The sequence below is a fragment of the Rhinoraja longicauda genome, chromosome 2 (genome assembly GCF_053455715.1).
Source record: "Rhinoraja longicauda isolate Sanriku21f chromosome 2, sRhiLon1.1, whole genome shotgun sequence".
Classification (NCBI taxonomy): Eukaryota; Metazoa; Chordata; class Chondrichthyes; order Rajiformes; family Arhynchobatidae; genus Rhinoraja; species Rhinoraja longicauda.
In genome coordinates this window covers 38,647,109-38,668,762 of record NC_135954.1, presented here as the reverse complement: position 1 = coordinate 38,668,762, position 21,654 = coordinate 38,647,109, and the positions used below count along the sequence as shown (strand labels likewise).

General features: G+C 40.9%; 1 protein-coding gene across 1 annotated transcript in view; it reads right to left on the bottom strand.

Annotated features, from left to right (window-relative positions):
• The window catches only part of LOC144603917 (tomoregulin-1-like), a 194,097-nt gene extending 176,810 nt beyond the window's left edge, over positions 1–17,287 (bottom strand). The window contains exon 1 of the mRNA XM_078417739.1: positions 16,629–17,287. Within this exon, the coding sequence (XP_078273865.1) occupies positions 16,629–16,809 (181 nt within the window). The 5' untranslated portion in view covers positions 16,810–17,287. The remainder of the gene's footprint in view (positions 1–16,628) is intronic.
• Between the last annotated feature and the right edge of the window lie 4,367 nt (positions 17,288–21,654).

Sequence of the window (21,654 nt, the reverse complement as noted above, 5' to 3'; positions counted from 1 at the left end):
GGAAAACCAAGACGGTTGGTTGCACATTAATCACTTCACTCACTTCAATTCTTGGTGCATTCCTTCCATTGTCCTCCTTTAGGAGTAAGTCATTTTGATCTATCCTAGAATCATATCTTGCTACTAACCTTGGGGAATCAATGCTTTAAAATGTATTACAGTGGATATCGTGAATAGCTGGGTTGAGGCAGAAAAGATCACGTGAATAATATGGAATTTGGAATACTGAATTACCTTTATGTAAGAGACATGAAACAATTTTAACAAGGTCAAATTTTAATTATTTGAGTTGAAAGATCTGGACACAAAAATAATTGTCATCTTGCATAGAAAAATTGCCCACTCTTCCTTGCTTGCGGGAAAATACATTGCTTTCAGAAAGTTTGTAATTTTTTTCCTGCATCAGAGTCTAGCTGTTTAACCTCTCCTTCAATATGGACTGTGCAAGCCTAAGATGCAATAAATAGGAACTGGAATAGGCCGTTTGAGGAGACTGCAAATCATTGGCAGTGCATGTTGTAAGAAAACTGATATTCCATTGCCTTAAAGGGCACTGACTCTGACCACTTGCCGTCTCTTGCCCTGTCTCCGACTATTTGGTGTTGAAATTCTGGTCCATACTATTGTCCCCTCCAGTTGGTTATGGAGGTCAATCATCCCATCCCCCGAGCAATGGAGTGGGAGTTCTTCGGCACTGTGTCTTAGGGTCAACCACTTTCAGCTATTTCAGTGACCTTTTCTCCATCACAATGTCTGAAGTGTGGTTGTTCACTGATGATCTCCCAATGTTTACTTCCATTATCAACTCTTCAGAAAATGAAATACGTCACAAAAGTACCCAGGCAAAACCATCTCAAACAAGAGAGATTCTAATCACATTAACCCCACTCCTGGCATACAGAAGATACAGCTAGAAAGTGCGCATCATCCGACTCAGAAAAAGATACTTCCCCTCTGTTATCAAGCTTCTTAACATTCCTTCCATCAGCTAGGGCGGAGTCCGATTCTCCTTTACCCCATTGCAGACATTAGACTTTGTCTCAGGAACTGTTGCACTACCATGCTGAGAACTGTATTCTACACTCTGTATCTTTCCCTTCACTATACTTATTGTACTTGAGTTTGGCTTGATTGTATTTACCCATAGTACTATCCAACAAGAATAGATAGCATGCAAAACAAAGCTTTTCATTGTCCCAAGGTACACGTGTCAATAATAAACCAAAACCTAAATGGAAGTACCATTGTTGAATTCCAACCACGTACGTACCCAATGTCTAGACTATACACAAAAACACTTTAACCAAAAGTGTGTCTGATCTCCTGTGACCTCAATTACATCCTCAGGGATTGTAAAGGAATAGTCACCATATGGAGAATTCCAGCAAAATTCCAGCAAAATTCAATAAGGTCAATATCATCCAGGAAAAATCACTTTTGATTGGTATCCCATTTCCCCCAACACCAATGCAGCATGACTTAGTGTAACCGATCTATAAAATAGTCTACTCTACACTGAGAGCACATTCCAAACCCAGGACCTCTACCACTAAGAAAGCAAAAGGCCCAGGCACATGGCGACACCAGAATATATCGTAGAAATAGTTCTGATAAAATTTCACGCATTTGAAAGATTTATTCTGTTTTTAGTTCAATGTAGGCACAAGGAACCACAGGTACTGTTTCACAAAAAAAGACACAAGATGCTGGAGTAATTCTGCAAGGTCAGGCACCATCTCTGGAGGACATGGAGAGACTACTTTTATTTTTCTGTTTGATGTGCTGAGTATTTACAGCATTCTCCGCTTTAGTTTCAGATCCACGCAATTAGCTTCCCAAACACAACCTGAAGGTCCCCCTCCAAGTCACACACCACTGCGATTTTGAAAAATATTGCAATTCCTCTCCTCAGTCACCACAACACAAAACATACTGTCTTATTCTGTTTTAAACAGGAATTGGAAAACTGTATTCAGTTCTAATTCTCTTGATGTGGGGATAGTGGGTTCCTGGAAACACTGCATGGAAAGACTAAAACAAAGGTTCCCAACCTGGGGTAAATTTACCCCAAATTTATCCCAGAGGGTAAATTTTGCCTACCCAGGGGGTAAATTTGTTGATTCTGGATTTGTACATTTTGACTGACCGTGTTTGGTTCTGGTATACCGGTATCTGTTCATCATTAGTTGCTCATAAATAAGTGAAATAACATTGTTATGTGCTATTATTATTGTTATTTGAACTTAAAATAATAATGTTAAAAACAGTATTTTAAAATTTCCCCTTTGTCGGTTGCTTTATTATGGTAGAGGTGTAAACTCAAATTACTGAACAAAACAGGGTGGGGGTAAATTTACTTTCGAAAAGTTGCAAAGGGGTAAATGGGATGAAAAAGTTTGGGAACTCCTGGACTAAAAGATCAGTTTTTCAAAAGCCTTGATGTTTCAATGATCTAAACCACTGGGTCTACTTTAAAAAAGCATGGTCTAAGAATGACTTGATTGAGGCTCATTAACTAATAAATGAATTAAATTATGCGTGCCCACAAAAAATAATTCAACTGGATAAGGCAGAAAAGATTGAAAGTCCTTTTTGCAGAGAAGATTGGAGTTGTTGAACCAATTACCAATATATGCAATGTATGTTGGTGATTTCGTTTTCCCACTAATTGTTTTTTATGCCACTTCTAGAAGAGTATATAGAGTAGATAGAGTATATAGAGTAGATAGAGCTCTTAAGGATAGCGGAGTCAGGGGGTATGGGGAGAAGGCAGGAACGGGGTACTGATTGAGAATGATCAGCCATGATCACATTGAATGGTGGTGCTGGCTCAAAGGGCCGACTGGCCTCCTCCTGCACCTATTGTCTATTGTCTATTGTCTATATCTCCAGGTAGGTGGGGAGTGCAGTCATTGTGATCCACTAGACAGCAAGATTGTATGCAACAGAATAGATAGGCCAGTTGCTCTTTCTTTGAGTTTTGACTTTTGAACTTAGTTTATTGTCACGTGGACTGAGGTACAATGAAAAGCTTTTGTTGCGTGCTAACCAGTCAGCGGAAAGACAAGCCATGATTACAATCGGGCCATCCACAGTGTACAGGTACATGATAAAAGGAATAAATAATATTCTGTTGTGCTGCTGCAAGTAAGAATTTCATTGTTTTATCTGGGACATATGACAATAAAACACTCTTGACTCTTGACTCTTGAATAACATGACTGTTGAAGTAGAGATTTAAAAGAATGGAGCGATTGTACTGCGTGTTTGCAGATCCACTTCTGCGCTCGCAAACAAAGATTTGCCTGGGTTGGGCGCTATCTTATAATCTTGCTTTCACGTTTGCTTGATCTGGGTGAACTTTTCCAGAAATTCTTGCTGAACACCTCTGAGTTGATGGGGTACATGAGTGTTACCAACAGTAGGACAAGTAAAGGTTGCAGATTAGAGATCCTATGCTTAAAATTTGCAGTCATCAAATGAAATACCTGTAAAATTTTAAATTCATCTCATGCCTGAAAGAATAATAAGAGTCACAGCCTTGGAGTAAGCCTGAGTAAGCAGCTTCAAAAGTGAACAAAATTATCCATAAAACCAAAGGCATCAAATGTCTACAGGGGATCCCCACATCATTTGCCAAGAGACTGCTTATGCTATTTCACTGGAGTTTCTGCACATCTTCTGATGAGCCATGATCTAATTAAATGGTGAAGTAGACTTGAGTGGCTTAAACCTACTCCTGATTCATGTCTTTGTAACATTTCATTGTGGCTGAGAAAGCACACCACCTGCCACTCATAAAAAAATTATATTATATTTAATGACAAATGGATTTCAGCATGGGTAAGTGAGAAATCATCTGTTGTGGATTCAAGTAAAATAAATCGCAGCACATTTTATGTGTAAGTTTAGGAATTAAAAGCGGCAAAAAGATTTTGAGAATTAAAATATACAGACCATTAAAGCTGGTGAACAGCAAACAACATTTTGTTACAGCCAGAATAAAACATGCAAATGTACAAATCTTTGTGCACACAAAATAAATGCAAGTCACAAAGTGCTGGAGGAACTCAGCGGGTCAGACAGCCCGATGCACTGAGTTCCGCCAGAGCTCCAGTGTTTTGCTCAAGGTCATAAGGTCATATGATGGCATCCCCTGAAGGGATTAACAGAAACCCGTTGAAAGTTTATGAAGACAGAGTGAGGTCACATTCAAACTGAACGAACAGTACCTCGTTTTCTGCTTGGGTGGCCTACAACCCATTGTCAGGAAAATTGAATTCTCCAATTTAAGCTGAAAATCACCCCCTCCCCCTTAGCTACCCAGATCCCAACACGCACATCTTTCTTCTCAGTCCTTCTGTCCCCATTACCTATTTCCTTCCCCCTCCTCCACTTGCTCATAACCCATCCCTCCCTGTTCTGGGAACATCATTTTTCGTCCACCACTCTCCCAGCACCATGTCGTGCCCATCTACTCATCATTCCTCCTCCTTCCTTTTTTTTAAATCAAATTCCACCATTAGCATCTCTTTGTCTGCTCCAAATTTGGTTACTATAACCACTCTTCTCTCCTAGGCAGGACTCATAACCATTCAACCCTTCCTCATCTGCATCCACTCTCCTCTTGCTAGTTCTTACCCCATCCCTTTTCCTCACCTCTTTCATAAGATCATAAGATCATATATAATCGGGACCAGAATTAGGCCATTTGGCCCATCAAGTCTACGCCATTCAATCATGGCTGATCTATCTCTCCCTCCTAACCCCAGTCTCGTGCCTTCTCCCCATAACCCCTGGCACATGTACTAATCAAGAATCTATCTATCTCTGCCTTAAAAATATCCACTGAAGGCCTCCACAGCCTTCTGTGGCAAAGAATTCCACGAGATTCACCACCTTCTAACTAAAGAAATGTCTCCTCATCTCCTTCCTAAAAGAACGTCCTCTAATTCTGAGGCTATGACCTCTAGTCCTAGACTCTCAAACTAGTGGAAACATCCTCTCCACCTCCACTCCACCCAAGCCTTTCACTATTTTGTATGTTTCAATGAGGTCCCCCCCTCAGATAGAAAAGCAGAACCTTTTACCCAAGATGGAAAAATCATTTACTAGAGGGCATAGATTTAAGGTGAGAGGGTAAATTTTGTTTTGCATGGAGGATGGTATGTGTCTGGAACATGCTTCCGGAGGTGGTGGTCGAAGCAGATATGATAGTGACATTCAAAAGACTTTAGAATAGGCAGGTGGACATTCAGGGAATGGAGATAGATACATTGTGTACAGGCAGATAAGAGTGGGTCATGGCATCAAGTTCGGCACAGACATCAGGTGCCAAAAGACCTGTTCTTGTGCTGTACTATTATATGATTTGTGTTCTATTCAGAGTGCAGAATATAGTTCTCAGCATTGTAGCGCAACAGTTCTGGAGACAAAGTCTGACAATAATTATATCAAATAACAAGATTTATATATGAACAATTCAAAGTTGACTAATATGATCTAACATTTTTCGAAAACATTCTATTCCATCATTAGAGAAAATGAAAAAGAACCACTTGCCATTCACAACACAATTTTATGATTGGAGATAAGTGGGGATTAGGTTCTTCCAGCAGCACCAGTAAATCCCTCAACATCATTACAGCACCACAGATGTTGTAATAACTATGTATTAGCTGTTCGCTTTGAGGCAACTTTCCACATATGCTTGATTATTTACTTTAGTTACCACTGCTTTGACATTTGATGTATATTCCACTAACTGTACATGAAAAGATGCAATTCATCAAAATATATACTGTATATGTTGCCACGGACAAGATCTATGTATTTAGGGCACAACTTGAATCTGGTATTTTCAAAATATTCCATTTCAAAGACAGCAATTTCAACGAAAACAATATCTAACATGATCTTTAATTCAAACCAGAAAAAAACATGCAGAAATTATTAGCATCTCTACATTGCACCATGATAATATACAAGCAAAAAGTAATGAATAATCCTTGGAAAGTTTCATCTCCATTTACTGAATACACTTTGTGCAGATTTACTGGAGTCTGTAACCATTATGACAACAACAAAGATATTTTTTCATTAAACTTTCCACTGGTTTTATAACACTGGCTCATGAATGTGTTATATTTATATGGGAAATATTCCATTTGAATTTGCCATCAAGGATAAAAGTAAAATTCCAAAATGCCGTCTCTTAAGATTGTCACATTTTCCATCATACGCAGATAATACAGAAATTGTATTTTTTTGTCTTTGGCAGGGAACTTCAGAGGTTTGCACATAAATCTCTTGCTCAGATGTACAGTTAACATAATTTTATAACTCGTTCGTTCATCAAAACTAGGTTTCAATCAAATATTTGTTGCACAGAAATCTAGAAACAAGATTGAATTATGCATTGCTCTGAAATGATTACCAGGATCAGTTAATCTTCAAACAGCATGACATTAGCTGCCTATTGCCAAAATAATGTTTTGGCAACTTAAAAAATCTAAAGAGCTATTTCAATTTGATACTATATCCAAAAAAGGGCTAGTATAAATCTCACTGGACTTTTTCCAAGTCATAGAAACATAGAAAATAGGTGCAGGAGTAGGCCATTTGGCCCTTAGAGCCAGCACCACTATTCAATATGATCGTGGCTGATCATCCAAGATCAGTACCCCATTCCTGCTTTCTCCCCATATCCCTTGATTCCGTTAGCCCTAAGAGCTATTTCTAACTCTCACTTGAATCCAATAAGTCCTGTATGTTTGTATTCAGAACTGTAAATGAAAATCAAGCAGAACATTATTCAAAGTAATTTCATAATTTCCAGTTTTATGCACGTTCCTCAGCAAACAAAAAAACTAACAATGTAATGGAGAGCAGTAACTAGAAAATTGATATAAAGAGGATTAGATTCAGAATAATTTACTTTCTGTCAGTAGCTATCACACACAAATATTATGGTTGAAAAGATGTATTTGAAAGAATATTTGATCAAATGCATTTATCTAAAATAAATTACACTGAAGTGAATGAGCTGTGCATGAAAATCTTTTAACCAACATGGGGTTTGATCTTGCATGCATTTGTTACACGTGCTCTACTGAAATGAGAGGTGAATGATGCGTCACAGAAGGGAGGTTAATGAATTTCATTCAATGTGTAGCATGGTCTGGTGACCTCCTGCTAATGGAATGAAACACTGCCCGATGTTCACCTTGTATATGACACAAAGAAATCTAAAAACTGACAAAATGTTTACACAAAGTAATTGATCCTATAAGTGCATCGAGAGGTTTGAATAAATCATGAAATGTGGAAATTATATTTTTAAGATTTGTAAGTAAAAAGTGATTCCTGTGGCTAGGTAATGGTAGTTTAGTTTAGAGATACAGTGCGGAAACAGGCCATTCGGCCCACCGAGTCCACACCAACCAGCGATCCCTACACATTAACACTATCCCACACACACACGGGACAATTTACAATTATACCAAGCCAATTAACCTACAAACCTGTAGGTCTTTTGAGTGTGGTTAGAAACTGGATATCCCAGAGAAATCCCATGCAGGTCAATTGGGGAATGCACAAACTGTACAGACAGCAGGACCCCATAGTCAGGATCAAACCTGGGTCTCTGACACTGTAAGGCAGCAGCTCTACTGCTGTGCCACTGTGCCACCCTTATTTATCCTACTTTGCAGCAGATGTTCCTTCATATAATGAGCGTGGATCCTATTGTATTATTTGTTTTACTGCAGGACCAGTATGAGTTTAGGGCACCTCAAAGGAGGGCATAAATAAATTGCATCCCTGGGAAGAAACAGACTTGATTTTCAGCTGCGGGCCATTGATACTGGATTGGCCAGCTGCGGGCCATTGATACAGGATTGGCCAGCTGCGGGCCATTGATATTGGATTGGCCAGCTGGGGGCCATTGATACGGGATTGGCCGGCTGGGGGCCATTGATACGGGATTGGCCGGCTTTGGGCCATTGATACTGAATTGGCCAGCTGTGGGCCACTGATACTGGATTGGCCAGCTGTGGGTTGTGAAAGCCCATCAATATTGTCCACAACATCCAACAGATGCAAATAGGGATGGATATTTGCTTCCTGCTGGAGGGGTATTATATCAGCTAGCTAACCTAGATAATTGTTGTGAAACTCAGAGGCGCAATTTCCAAAAGTAATTCCAATCTCGTATATTCTATTGCCCATAGAAACGACAGAAATGTATACAATGCAATTTCTGACACCTATAATGCAAAATAGGAAATTAGGTTGTAGAAAGTGGATAATTATCGGGGACAGCACAGAAACATAGCTGTAGAGCTGCTGCCTCACAGCACAACAGACCCGGGTTCAATCCTAACCCTGGGTGCTGTATGTGTGGAGTTTGCATTTTCTCCCTGTGACTGTGTGGGTTTCCTCTGGGTGCTCCCATTTCCTCTCACAGACATGTGCGTGTGTTGGTTAGTTGACCTCTGTAAATTGTCTCGAGGGTGAAGGAGTAGATGAGAAAGTGGGATAACATAGAGCTGGTGTAAACGGGTGATCAATGGTCAGCGTGGACTCAGTCGGCTGAAGGGCCTGTTTCCATGTTGATTCCCTAAAGTAATACAAATTGCCCAGCAATGAAACAGCAGATGTTCAAAACTATTGCAATTCACTGTGGTGATAACAAGGTTTAAGAAATTCATTTAAGATAGCTGTAGACATGCTAACATCAGGCTTTGCAATTTCAAACTGTGCCCCCTGTTTACTAATAATACAATGTACATGACACTAATCCAGGCAATCTGTCCCAGGTATTAAACAGGATCAAAATTAGAACAAGAGATTATTTTTCATGGTGTGATTTTCTCTTTCTGCATCTCCCTCTACCTACATTCTCCTATGGTTGACATTGCTTCAATTTTTTTTTGGTATCCTCTCTCACAAATATTTGGAACTGTTTCTTATCCTTTAGGTTGTCCTTGACTCATACTTTCTCCTATTGCTTAATTCTCACATTATTCTTGTCTATTGTCTTCTTGTTGCCTCTTAAAAGGTTTCCATCAATTGCCCTCCCCTCTAGGAATTTCTCTGATCGCTTTCTACTCTCTCTTTCTCTTAAGGTATTCAACCTTTTGTTTTGCTTGTCTGGTACTTCCTACATTATTCAAAAACTTTATTCTCCATTTCTCTATTTCTATTTCTTTCTGTTCTGATGAATGATTTCATACCCTAAAAGTGAACTGTTTTACATTCAATAAATGCTGCCTGATCTGCTGAGAGTTTCCAGCATTTCCTGTTTTCACATCTATTTGTTTCTCCTGATTGTTGAATGCTGTTAGCTTTTCTTTATCTGAAACGAGAACTGGAAGTAAACCTATAGCTCAAATGTTTGATGACTGAAGTATTTCTGGAGAGAATTGTAATTGAGGTTAATGAAAGGCAAAATGAACCAGATATAAACACACAGCCTTAGTTTAGTTTTGTTTGTTGTGACATGTACCGAAGTACAGTGAAAAGCTTTTTTGTTTTGTGCTATCCAGTCAGCAGAATGACTATACATGATTACAATCAAGCTGCCTATAGTTTACAGCATAGTTAGAGTAAGAAATGCTGCTGTTGGAGTAGAGGTTTAAAAGAGTGGAGCGAGTATCATAAATGATTGCAGATCCGTTTCTGGCTTGAGCACCATCTTGCTTCAGCCACTTAAACCCATCACGATGGTTATGGTAACATTTTCCCCTCCATAACTCCCTGTATTTGGGTGAAGGCCGAATTGTAAATCATTTTCTTTTCTCTGCATGATGAAACTCTAGGTTTAACACAACAAAGTGATGGTCAGCCAAAAGAAGAATTCTGGAGCTGAGGACTTAATGCAGCATGGATGTTTTAATTATTATATTAATAATAATTTAATTATTATATTAATATTATGTTTCCTGTATTATTGATTTTATTACGGTATAATTTGGGTGCATAATATGATAATAGACAATAGACAATAGGTGCAGGAGTAGGCCATTCGGCCCTTCGAGCCAGCACCGCCATTCAATGTGATCATGGCTGATCATTCTCAATCAGTACCCCATTCCTGCCTTCTCCCCATACCCCCTGACTCTGCTATCCTTAAGAGCTCTATCTAGCTCTCTCTTGAATGTATTCAGAGAATTGGCCTCCACTGCCCTCTGAGGCAGAGAATTCCACAGATTCACAGCTCTCTGACTAAAAAAGTTTTTCCTCATCTATGTTCTAAATGGCCTACCCCTTATTCTTAAACTGTGGCCTCTGGTTCTGGACTCCCCCAACATTGGGAACATGTTTCCTGCCTCTAACATGTCCAACCCCTTAATAATCTTATATGTTTCGATAAGATCCCCTCTCAGCCTTCTAAATTCCAGTGTATACAAACCTAGTCGCTCGAGTCTTTCAACATATGATAGTCCCGCCATTCCGGGAATTAACCTAGTAAACCTACGCTGCACGCCCTCAATAGCAAGAATATCCTTCCTCAAATTTGGAGACCAAAACTGCACACAGTACTCCAGGTGCGGTCTCACTAGGGCCCTGTACAACTGCAGAAGGACCTCTTTGCTCCTATACTCAACTCCTCTCATTATGAACTCCTCTCGTTATGAATTGGCTTTCTTCACTGCCTGCTGTACCTGCATGCTTCCTTTCAGTGACTGATGCACTAAGACACCCAGATCACGTTGTACGTCCCTTTTTCCTAACTTGACACCATTCAAATAATAATCTGCCTTCATATTCTTACCACCAACGTGGATAACCTCACACTTATCAACATTAAACTGCATCTGCCATGCATCCGCCCACTCACACAACCTGTCCAAGTCACCCTGCAACCTCATAGCATCTTCCTCACAGTTCACACTGCCACCTAGCTTTGTATCATCGGCAAATTTGCTAATGGTACTTTTAATCCCTTCATCCAAGTGATTGGAGATAGTGAATAATAGTGAATTTTCTGTGATGTGCTTTTTGCATTAAACAACTAAGTTATAAAATCATGCTGTAACATTTACTAAAACTGAGGTATATTTTCATAGATCAAAAGGAATTTTGATCTATGAAAATGTGCTTTTGCTGGTCATAAATGAGCTCTCTATCTTAATCCCATAATGCAGTGCTGGGTGCATATTCCTGCAAGTCACATATCTTCAAAATATCTCCAATCACTTTTTAAAATGTGATGCAAGTCTCAGTCATTATCACACCTTTGGATAGTGCATTCCAGATACCTATTGTCTCCCGGAGAATATACATATCTCCCCATCTTGTAACACCTCCCGAAATGCAATAATTTACATTTCTCTAAATGAACTTCTATTTTCCAAATTTGTACCCAAATGGCCAAAATCTCTTCTTCTCATTGTCAAATAGAAAGTCAATGTTTGTATCATCTTCAAAATTCTCCATCATGATCCTACATCCAGGTCTAAATCATTTATATATATTTAAAAAAGCAATGGACTGAATATTAAGGCTTATGAGATTCAAATTAGTTACCACTTTCCATTCACAGAAATATTCATCAACCATTTGGACAATTTTGGATCCAGTTTGCCACTCTCCTTTGGATCCCACAGGCTTTTAGTTTTTTAACCACATGTGGAACTTTTACAAAATTCATGTGAACTACCTTCATCAATTCTTCTTGTTACCTGTTCAAAATATGATAATCAACCTCAATCTTCCCCTAACAAATCCTTAACAACTGCCCTTGATCAATATGTGCATTTCTAAATGAACTCTCCTATCCATGAGAATGCACCCCAATAATTTTCCCTCTAACTAAATTAAACGAACTGGGGTGCAATTACAAGTTGATTCCTTCCCCCTTTTTTAAACAATGTCATCAATCTTCCAATCATTTGAAGTATCTCCTATAGCCAGCAAGGATTTTTTTAAATGTAGGCATATGCTCTACAATCTCCTTCCTTGCTTGCTCTTCCCCCCACATGAACAATCTGGTTTTGTAAAAGTGCGCCAAAGATTTGGATTACTATGTCTTTTCACCTTTCACACTACCATAAGGGGAGTGAAAAATTGAACATTTGTAATAAAATTGATTAAGTGGGAGGAGACATGTTGCTGAGATGCAAGAACATGTCTCGCCTAAAAAGCACAGCTCTGTATCCTGATCCCAGATGACCAGTAGGATCCAAGTACCCATAGAGATTGGTTGCAATTACATTGCATCCACAGTCCAATTTTAGTCTTCTGGTTGCCAGTCTCCATTAGCAATGAGAATGCCCTTATGTCTGAGTCCCAAATTACAACCACAGGTTATCTGCCCCAAAAACCAAATCGTTTACTTTTTCCATTTCCTACCATTACCCCCTGCTTAATTTGAACCATTACTATGGCTCAGTGTAAAATGTTCTTTCCTAATGATCCTAGAGAGTTCCTTAAGATGGTTTGTTTTGTAAAAGGCACCTTATGTAAACTAGCTGTTGTTGCTAGGTATGCTGCGCCATGTAAAGGCCACACCAGGACATCTGATAACCCTGAGAGGTGGACAGGGGTGGGGCTAAATCTAAATTAATATATTGGAGGATTAGGATGTTACGGCATTACTGGATAGTTTATTATTGTTGTCGTGCGATAAAACAAATTTTGGTTAATATTGCTTTCGATTTTAAGGAATAGAGTGTTCGAACACTTCTTAAAGGTCCCCGTTATTTATTATCAATTCTCTATTTTTCATCCCTCCCCTTTCTTCAACATCTTGCCCCTTATTTTTTTGTCGTCTCTCCCAATCATCTTCTGCTTTTCCCTCTGCCTTTTACTTTCTTTTTGGGGAAGAATTATCCACTGAGATCCATTTCCTTCAAAGGCTTTTATGACACCACGCTGTTTATCTGCACTAAACAAATGCTACATAATTCTATAATGCATGCATAGTTCTAAATAAAAGCATTATTTTTATCGTTCAAATTTAATACCACTGCACAGTTGCTTTAAGGAGATAACAATTATTGTTGATATGATGGTAATCTATCTTGAGCAAAAATTATATAACTACTTTTTTTCCAAGTCAGATTTTTTAATTTTAAGAAATGGTTTTGGTCTGAAGACTACTTTACATGGATCTCACATCAATAATTTGTGCATAATTTTCCCAGTGGACCTAGGCAATATTTTGCAATTCAGATCTGAAAGCTATATCTTATTTTTCCGGTTCTTCAAAGCCTTAGTTTCCTCATGACTTTCAGAAGTCTATCGAATGTTTTTTTCTATAAGTCCTTATGAAAGCATATATAGAAATGACAGGCAAATAGGATTAGACTGATTTAGTTGAATAGCTAACACTGGTAGAAATGCAATGCACTGTATAAGTTATAAATTTGATGAAGTTAGTTATTACCTTGAGAACAATGGGCAAGCAATATTGTAGTCTATTCTTTCAATATGATACCAAAAGAACGATAACTACAAAAGCAAAATACTTAAATGATGAAAATCAGAATCTAAAGATGCTCAGTAAGTTAGACAGCAACAAAAAGAGAAAACGGATCTGGAATTTCAAGCTGGTGACATTTCATTTGTTCTCAGGAGGTTAAAGACCGAAAGCATTAACTGTTTCTTTCAAGATCTGTTCCTTGTTGTGGATGGTTTGCATCAGTTTCGTTCAGGCCAATTGATGGCTGTTCAAGATATGCCAATGAGAGGAGATGAGTTTCTCAAAAATGTATTGGGTGCATGTTGTTCCAGTACAAATAGATCTACCCCAGGCAGCTGAGAAACTGTCATTCAAGACCAACTAAAACAGAGATAGAAGAATCAAGGCAAAGAAAAACTTGCAGCCGTACAGTGTCTTTGATTGTCAGAGGATAGGAAACAAAGTAGCAAATTTGTTCACAAGCTCTCATCAAAACACTGTGATTATGTTTGTTTCTGAATGAAGGATAAATACTGGGTGCGGCCATGGGGAAAAATACCCTGCTGTAGGATCGTTTACACCAGCTGACAGAGCAGCCAGAGTCTCAATGTAGAGATTAATTTATTACATTTTATACTGGGGTGCCAGCGCAGAAAGATCAACACTGTGATTTTTGGAAAGTTAGATCTGAAATTAAGAATAAGAGTCATGCTATAGTTCTGTTTGTTACTCACAGATTCACAGATTCACAGTCATAGAGTGCGGAATAGGCCCTTTGGCCCAACTCACCCACGCTGACCAACATGCGCCATCTGCACTAGTCACACCTGCTTGCATTTGGCCCATATCCCTCTAAACCTATCCTATCCATGTACTTATCTAAATGATTCTTAAACATTGCGATTGCACCTGCCCCAGTTACCTCCTCTGGCAGCTCATTCCATACACCCACTGCCCTTTGTTACTCTAACACAAATGGTCTTTTTACTTTTCCTGAATTCAAATGGACTAATCCCTTCCTTAAATTATGTTCAAGAACTTGGTTTTCAATTTGCTCCCACCAAGTGTTTGTTTGCTAACTTGGTAAAATGCATGTCCAAGACGTAGAAAGCTTGAGAAGGTGGAAATGGTGGGAAATCATGCAGTTTCCTGAGTGGACAATCTTTTGGCTCTGCCTCTAGTCTTTGTCTTCCCATCTCAGCCTTTGTGTCACCAACACAGTTATAATAACTGTTCACCAAATCTCTCCTCACTCATTCTGACCGAACTGCCAACCTCCTGGCTTATTCTCCTTCATTGAAACTAGAACCTATTGCTGAACAACATTCCAGCTAATTTCCCCTGAGCTCAGAACTGGGCTCCCTGGATTCACTGTGTCAATCAATGATAGTAATAACCTGGGTTTCTTTATGAGAATGTATCAAATTCATGCAGAATTAATGCAATGCTGGATCATTCTGATACACATAGTATCCCTAAATACTCATTGGTAATGAAATCCACCCAGAGAAATTGCTATAAATTGCAATAACACCTTAATCAATTTACTGACGGTTGATTTGCTGATCAATTTGCCGATCCATTGTTACTTTTTGGAAAGAAAAAAAATTGACTGAAGGAAGAAAGTTATGGATTGTCTGCAATTAAGGATTCGTAAAGAACAAAGAAAAACAGAGGACAATTGTTAAAGCACTGACAGCAAAATATCTCTATTCTGTTTCATTTATTACTTTTCCAGGGTAGCGCGACTCTTTGTATCCTGGAATATACGAGGTAAACTTGACAAAGTTAAATACCTCGAGTGAAGCGACCACTGAGATGACCATGCGGCAATGATGGGACATATAAATAGTTTGAGGATGGAGCAAAGACTCGGCAACCGACTTGGGAATAAGATTCGGGAAAAGTCAGTAAACTAGAGTTGAACGATTTTTAGTCTGTTTTTGTTTTTCAGCTATCATTGTGCCTCGGAAAAAAAACAACATTATCATAAGATAAAAGTTTGGTTTCAAAACATTTCAAAACATTGTTCACTCACTCACACCAATATTTTCGATGTTTGCTTTTACTATGGGATATTATTTATTTTTTTAAGACACCAATTTTGTCCCAATTTTGTCACGAAATGGTACACAATTCATTATGGATTTCCCCTTTAGTCTATTTTGCAGAGTAGGGCTCATTTCTTCGCGAATATTTACTATTCTAAATAAGCATATCAAAAGCGTCAGAAAGAGCAACATACGTTAATTCTCAAACACACTCAAATCATTCAAGGCTCCAACCAAATATTTCATCTTTGCGTTTCTATTTCATTGATTCTAAACGGCACACAGTTGAAACGGACTGTATGCGAATCCATCTAGCTATCAGTTGCATTGTGCCTCTCGTCGTAAAGCTGGTTCGCTACAGATCAACGGGGTTGTGGTGGGCTGGGGATTTAAAGGGTCATGTTAAATTAACCAATAATGCTCCGACACAAAACTAGTTCACACTCCACAGACAAAAAAAAAAGATGCTCAAATTGAACAATGAAAAGCAGAAAGCCCCTTTCCATAACTGTGTGCAATCACTGATCTATAAAATTCAAATGGCACAAAGTCAATGACTGATGATTTCACCACGATGCACGATTTCCACTATCAGGTGCACGCAAAAAGCCTGTTATGTCCGTGTCTAAGCGGGACCAACCCAGGATTTCTTGTTCAGCCTCTTATTTTTTTTTGCTCTTTATGAACAAAAATAAATGAAACCTTTTGTTAAATATTTAATAGTGAATGTCACGTGAAGTCCCGGGGGATGCTCCATCTTTCAATTTCATCGCCGGCCGAGGGACGGTCGGGGATGATGGGGGTGGGGTGGGTGGCATTCTCCAGGCGATGTTAATGCACCTGCTACTTACTCCCTTCTGCAAGATCCATTCAAAGGGCATATTAATGCACGTCGGCAACATCAAAGCACCCGTGCTATCTTCGATCTGTCACCTCTTTCCCCCCCCCCCCAGGAACCTACAAACTAACTGTCCCCTTCACAACAACAACAACAAGAAGAAAAACAGTCGCAGTGGCAAGTCCAGCTTCCACACGCGTTGGTCATTTAACTCATTCCCACCGTCTTTGTTCTCAGACGCCGGACGGGAGTGAAAGCAAAATGTTGCCCCCACTCTTTTGTGTGTGTGTGTGTGTGTGTGTGTGTGTGTGTGTGTGTGTGTCTCACCCACCTGAGCAATTGGCTCCCCTGCCTCTGGCGCTGTGACACTCGGCGCTGGAGAGCGGGTTGGCGGGCAGCCCCACCGGCAGGTTGCCGAGAGCCAGCACGGCGAACAGCCACAGGCAACAGCACGCCGACGGTCCGGCTAACGTGCGCTGCTGCGATGGGGCGAGCAACTCTGACACCACCATGGCCGGAGCGGAGAGGAGAGGAGCCGCTGGCTGAAGACGGACAAGCCGAGTGGTCGTGGTCGTGGTCGTGGTCGTAGTCGGGGGACGGGGGGCAGGCGGATCCTCAGGCAAAGGGAAGGAGCGGTCGTGCTCGCAGCGTCTCTGCCTTGCCCTGCCTTGCCTTGCCCAGCCCAGCCGCTTCACCCTCTCCCTCTCCCTCTCTCTCTCTCTGTGCGCGCTCCTTCCAGATCCGAACTCGTCCAAGCGGCTCCTCAGCCCCCTCTCCCTGGTTTGAGGTGGACGATGTTAATGAATGGTTCAGTCCTCCTTTTCTCTCCCCCTCTCTCTTTCTCTCTGCCCGCTCCCCTTATCAGTGTCCCCTCTCACTGCCTCTTGCTTCCTCGGTTGTATCTCGCTGTTGCCTTTCTCCACCTCGCAGCCACACGGGGCGATTACAGGGGGACTGAGCCACGGAAACAACAAAGGAGACGTCGGAGCTGAAGGGGGGGGGGGGGGGGTGGGGGGAGGATCACATGATCGCCGGGGGGAGGGCGCACCAATGGACATGCTGACAGCCACCGAAACACCAAGCAACCCATCCCCATCTGCTCGCCTTAACTTCAGAGCCCAGTGTCAAGGAATCACTCCGAACCACCCTCCTTCCATGTGTGGCCGGGGCAGACATAGATTTGACATCGGCACCATTTGTTACATTTCTTCTCGTAAATGATACATTATTGTTCAAAGTGTTCAGAGCTGAACAACGGGACAATAGATGGATGCATGCGTGGTGGTGGTGGTGGCACAAGTGATGAAGTTATCGGACTTGTAACCCAGAGACTGAGGACACAAGTTCAAATCGCATTTGGCAGCTTTGGGATTTAAATTCTGCACGGATGATACAGCAGCACCAGCATCCCGGGGTTCAATCCTCACCTCTGCTGCTAGAGTTTATATATATATTCTCCCTGCAGCCGATGCCCTGGTTTCCTGTAAATGGTTTCTGTAAATTACCACTGGAGTAGAATAATGACAAGATGCTGGAGTAACTCAGCGGGTCAGGCAGCATCTCTGGAGAGAAGGAATGGGTGACGTTTCGGGTCGAGACCCTTCTTCGGACAAGACAAGATGAGAGAATGTTGCAGAGGGGATAGACTGGTGGGGTTTCTCCACTGGAAGCCCACATCTGCTCGAAGTGCCGAAAGGCCGTATTCTATTTCGGATTAGCAACTAGGTATTGCTGGAATCCATGTCAATGGATGGGGATACGGATAAACAGCAGCGAGAAGACGGAGCCACTCTTAACTCCATAAAATCATCACATTTCAGTTAGGGGTTAGATTCAGCGAATCCGACGCCGGTCTGAAAACAACACGATTAGTAATTAGTAACTGAGACGCAAATCACTTTGTGCGTATTGAGCAATATATTGAATTACGGAGTCAGCTTGCTTTTCAAAATATTGATATAAAATCCCCCAGATAAAAACTTGACTTGCAATGCACTGTGCGCATTTATTTTACCCTTCCATCACCAAACCTTTCTCGCACACACACACACACGCACACACGCATTTATCGTGCGGATCAAGGGGTAGAAATTTGCTTTTCAAACACATAACAATTCTCCTGTTCAGTTAGCTCCGCGGTGGGAGGCGGTGACGGAAAAGGTGAAAATAGAAGAATATGTAGCTGGCAGGTTGGGTTGAGAATTTCACTATAACGTGCTTGCCAATCTACTCATTGAAATTTAAAACAACATATTACAAGGTGGCATTACGTATTTAGGAGATTTTTTTTTTTACAATAACGAGGCATTTTAAAATGACTGATTATTATTCCGGGGAAATAACTGTTCAGAAGTAACCGAATGTGGGACCGCTCTCCAAATTTAAATAGACATACATATTCAGCGTGCTCTGGTTCACGCCCCGTCGGGTAATCAATGGGAAATAACTGTTCAGTCTGCTGTAGTAAAGAGCACGAAAACACTTTCCACACATTCAGCGATTTCATTTGAAATGAGCGAAACAAAGGAGTAAGGATGGATGTCGCGGGTAGGAGAGATTCTAGCTGTGTTGAGATTTGGGTCACGCCACAGGCGTAAACTGGAATGGTTCCCTGTCCCGTACTAAAACGATGACACTTAAGCACAAAATGTCTCTCCGCATCTTGTTACCTACCACCCTCCCTATCACTCTTAGGTGTCCTCCCTACTATGCAAGTTGGGCGAGTGATTGATGAGCCGCGATCTGTGAATCCCTTCTCTCTCTGTCGAACCACGGGGCATTGATCTGCCTTTCCCGTTTGTCAAGGTAGAGTTGCTGAACACGCCTGATGGAACTTGGTCTTCGGGTCTCACCAGTACCCAAATAGTGGATCTGGAGGGAGCCAGGTTGAAAGATATGCACATTTTTTAACACTCGCTGGCTCGTCAGAGGATTAATTAGGAACCAGATGTTTTGAAGGTTGAATATGTATCACGGTTCGCAAGGATACATTGTGGAACCATGTGATTAAAGTCTTATATTTCGAGGAGAGCGTGGAGCAGTATTGGGTCAGTCAGCCGAAGGTTAACAGGGCAACAACTTTCATTGTAAATCGACATCAATAATTAAAAATGTCCCAAAGTGCTGTTTGCATAAACCATTGAAAATAAATGGACAGAAATAGTAGCAATTAAACGACAGTAATCAAAAGTAATCTCACTGGCCAGCGTTTTCATTTTGTCGGAGGTCTTAAAGAAAAAGTTTTAAAGGTTTTAAAGGTGTTAAAAACTGAAGTTTCTGCAGCAACAATGGGGATACGTTGGTGAGATGCACGTAGGATAAATGGACTTCTCCGGGGGGAAAAAGGAGGTGTGGGCATTGCTGAGATAGCGAGGGGGAGGGGCATTCGTGCAGATTGCGACAAAGACTGAATTTGATGCGTTGACAAAGGAAAGATCAAAGAACGCAAAGATGTCGGGCTCTTGGGATTTCGTGCTGGAGAAAAAAATATTGGGACAACGGAAATCTGAAATAACTGCAGAAATTGATGGAAATACGCTGCGGGCCAAATAGTACCCGTGGAAGGGGGTGACACCTCAAATCAATGGTGCTTTACTAAAACAGTTTTATGAACCTTTTATCAAAACATGTGCAGATCCGGAAATATGCAGCAGTTTAAAAAAAATATATCAACTGGAGCTTCAGAAAAAGGCATAAAATAATGGGCAAGGATAGCACTCCAGTAGTCAAGTTCAGGATGAGTTGAGCTCAGGACAAAGCCTACCAAGCAAACACATCTTACAGACATATTCATACTCAGCCAAATGTACCTCATCGTTCAACTAGGTACATCATGTAATAATAATCCCATACGGCTGACCTACTGAACCAAGCAAAGAAACGAAGTCTAGGGTCGTGGAGTCGTAGAGTGATACAGTGCGGAAACAGGCCCTTCGGCTCAACTTGCCCATACCAGCCAACATGTCCCACTTGCCTGCGCTTGGTCCCTATCCCTCCAAACCTGTCCTATCCACGTACCTGTCTAACTGTTTCTTAAATGTTGGGATAGGCCCAGCCTCAACTACCTCATCTGGCAGCTTGTTCCACACCCCACCACCCTTTGTGTGAAAAAGTTACTTCTCGGATTCCTATTAAATATTTTCCCCTTCACCTTGAACCTATGTCCTCTGGTCCTCAATTCCCCTACTCTGGGCAAGAGACTCTGTGCATCTACCCGATCTATTCCTCTTATGATTTTGTACACCTCTATAAGATCACCCCTCATCCTCCTGCACACCAAGGAATAGAGACCCAGCCTACTCAACCTCTCCCTATAGCTCACACTCTCTAGTCCTGGCAATGTCCTCGTAAATCTTCTCTGAACCCTTTCAAGCTTGACAATATCTTTCCTCCTACATGGTCTAGGTTGAACTGTTATAAGAATATAAAACAGAAGGGACAGGACCTGAAATTCCCTCGGTCCATTCCTTCCACAGATGCTGCCTGATCCCCTCAACTCCACCAGCACTTTGATTTTTGCTCACGATTTCAGCATCTGCAATTTCTTGTGTCTCAATCCTACAATGATAAGAGGTAATTCTTGTTATTAAGAAGATTGTAGTTTATTAATCAATTATCTTTTGTCATTCATTTTCCATACTATTATATTTTTTCTGACTAATGTAGAACTCAGCAAATCTATATCAGAAATTCTCCTTTTCATTATCTGAGTTATATTGAGTAAACAAAAATAGCGAAGTACAATTTATTGGTGGCCTGACTATGAGGGCTGAACCTGGGTCAGAGGGCTGAACCTGGGTCCAGGGCACAGATGGTGAGTGGAAAATATACAGGAGATCGAGCAACTGCTGATAGCCACAATATGTGTAAATTCTTTTGCAGGGTCAAGAACGTCTACATTCAAGCCACCACCCCACTGAGAGCTGAGAATGAACATATCGAGGGCAGAGATGCAGTCAGCACCAGGTGGGAGCAACATTTTGAAGAACTTCTCAGCCATGACCCTGCACACGATTCTCCAGCAAATCAACCAGCTCAGCCTCACCACCATCCCTGCCAACAATAATTCAAACAGGCCACATGCTGATTAATAAACAGCAAGCCCTCTGGAGCAGATGGCATTCCTGCTTCCAGTTCTAAAGCATGACATTTGGGAACTCCAGTGACAACTTCACCACCTATTCTCCCATATCCGGGAAGAGTAGGAAATGGCAGGGGACCGCAGAGATTACGTAATCATGATCATCTTCAACAAAAATAATTCTGACTGCAATGCTGTAGAGGAGTGTCCCTGTTGTCGGACACAAAGAAACCCATTGCCCTCTCAGAGTATAATTTATTATGACACTCTTGGCTTA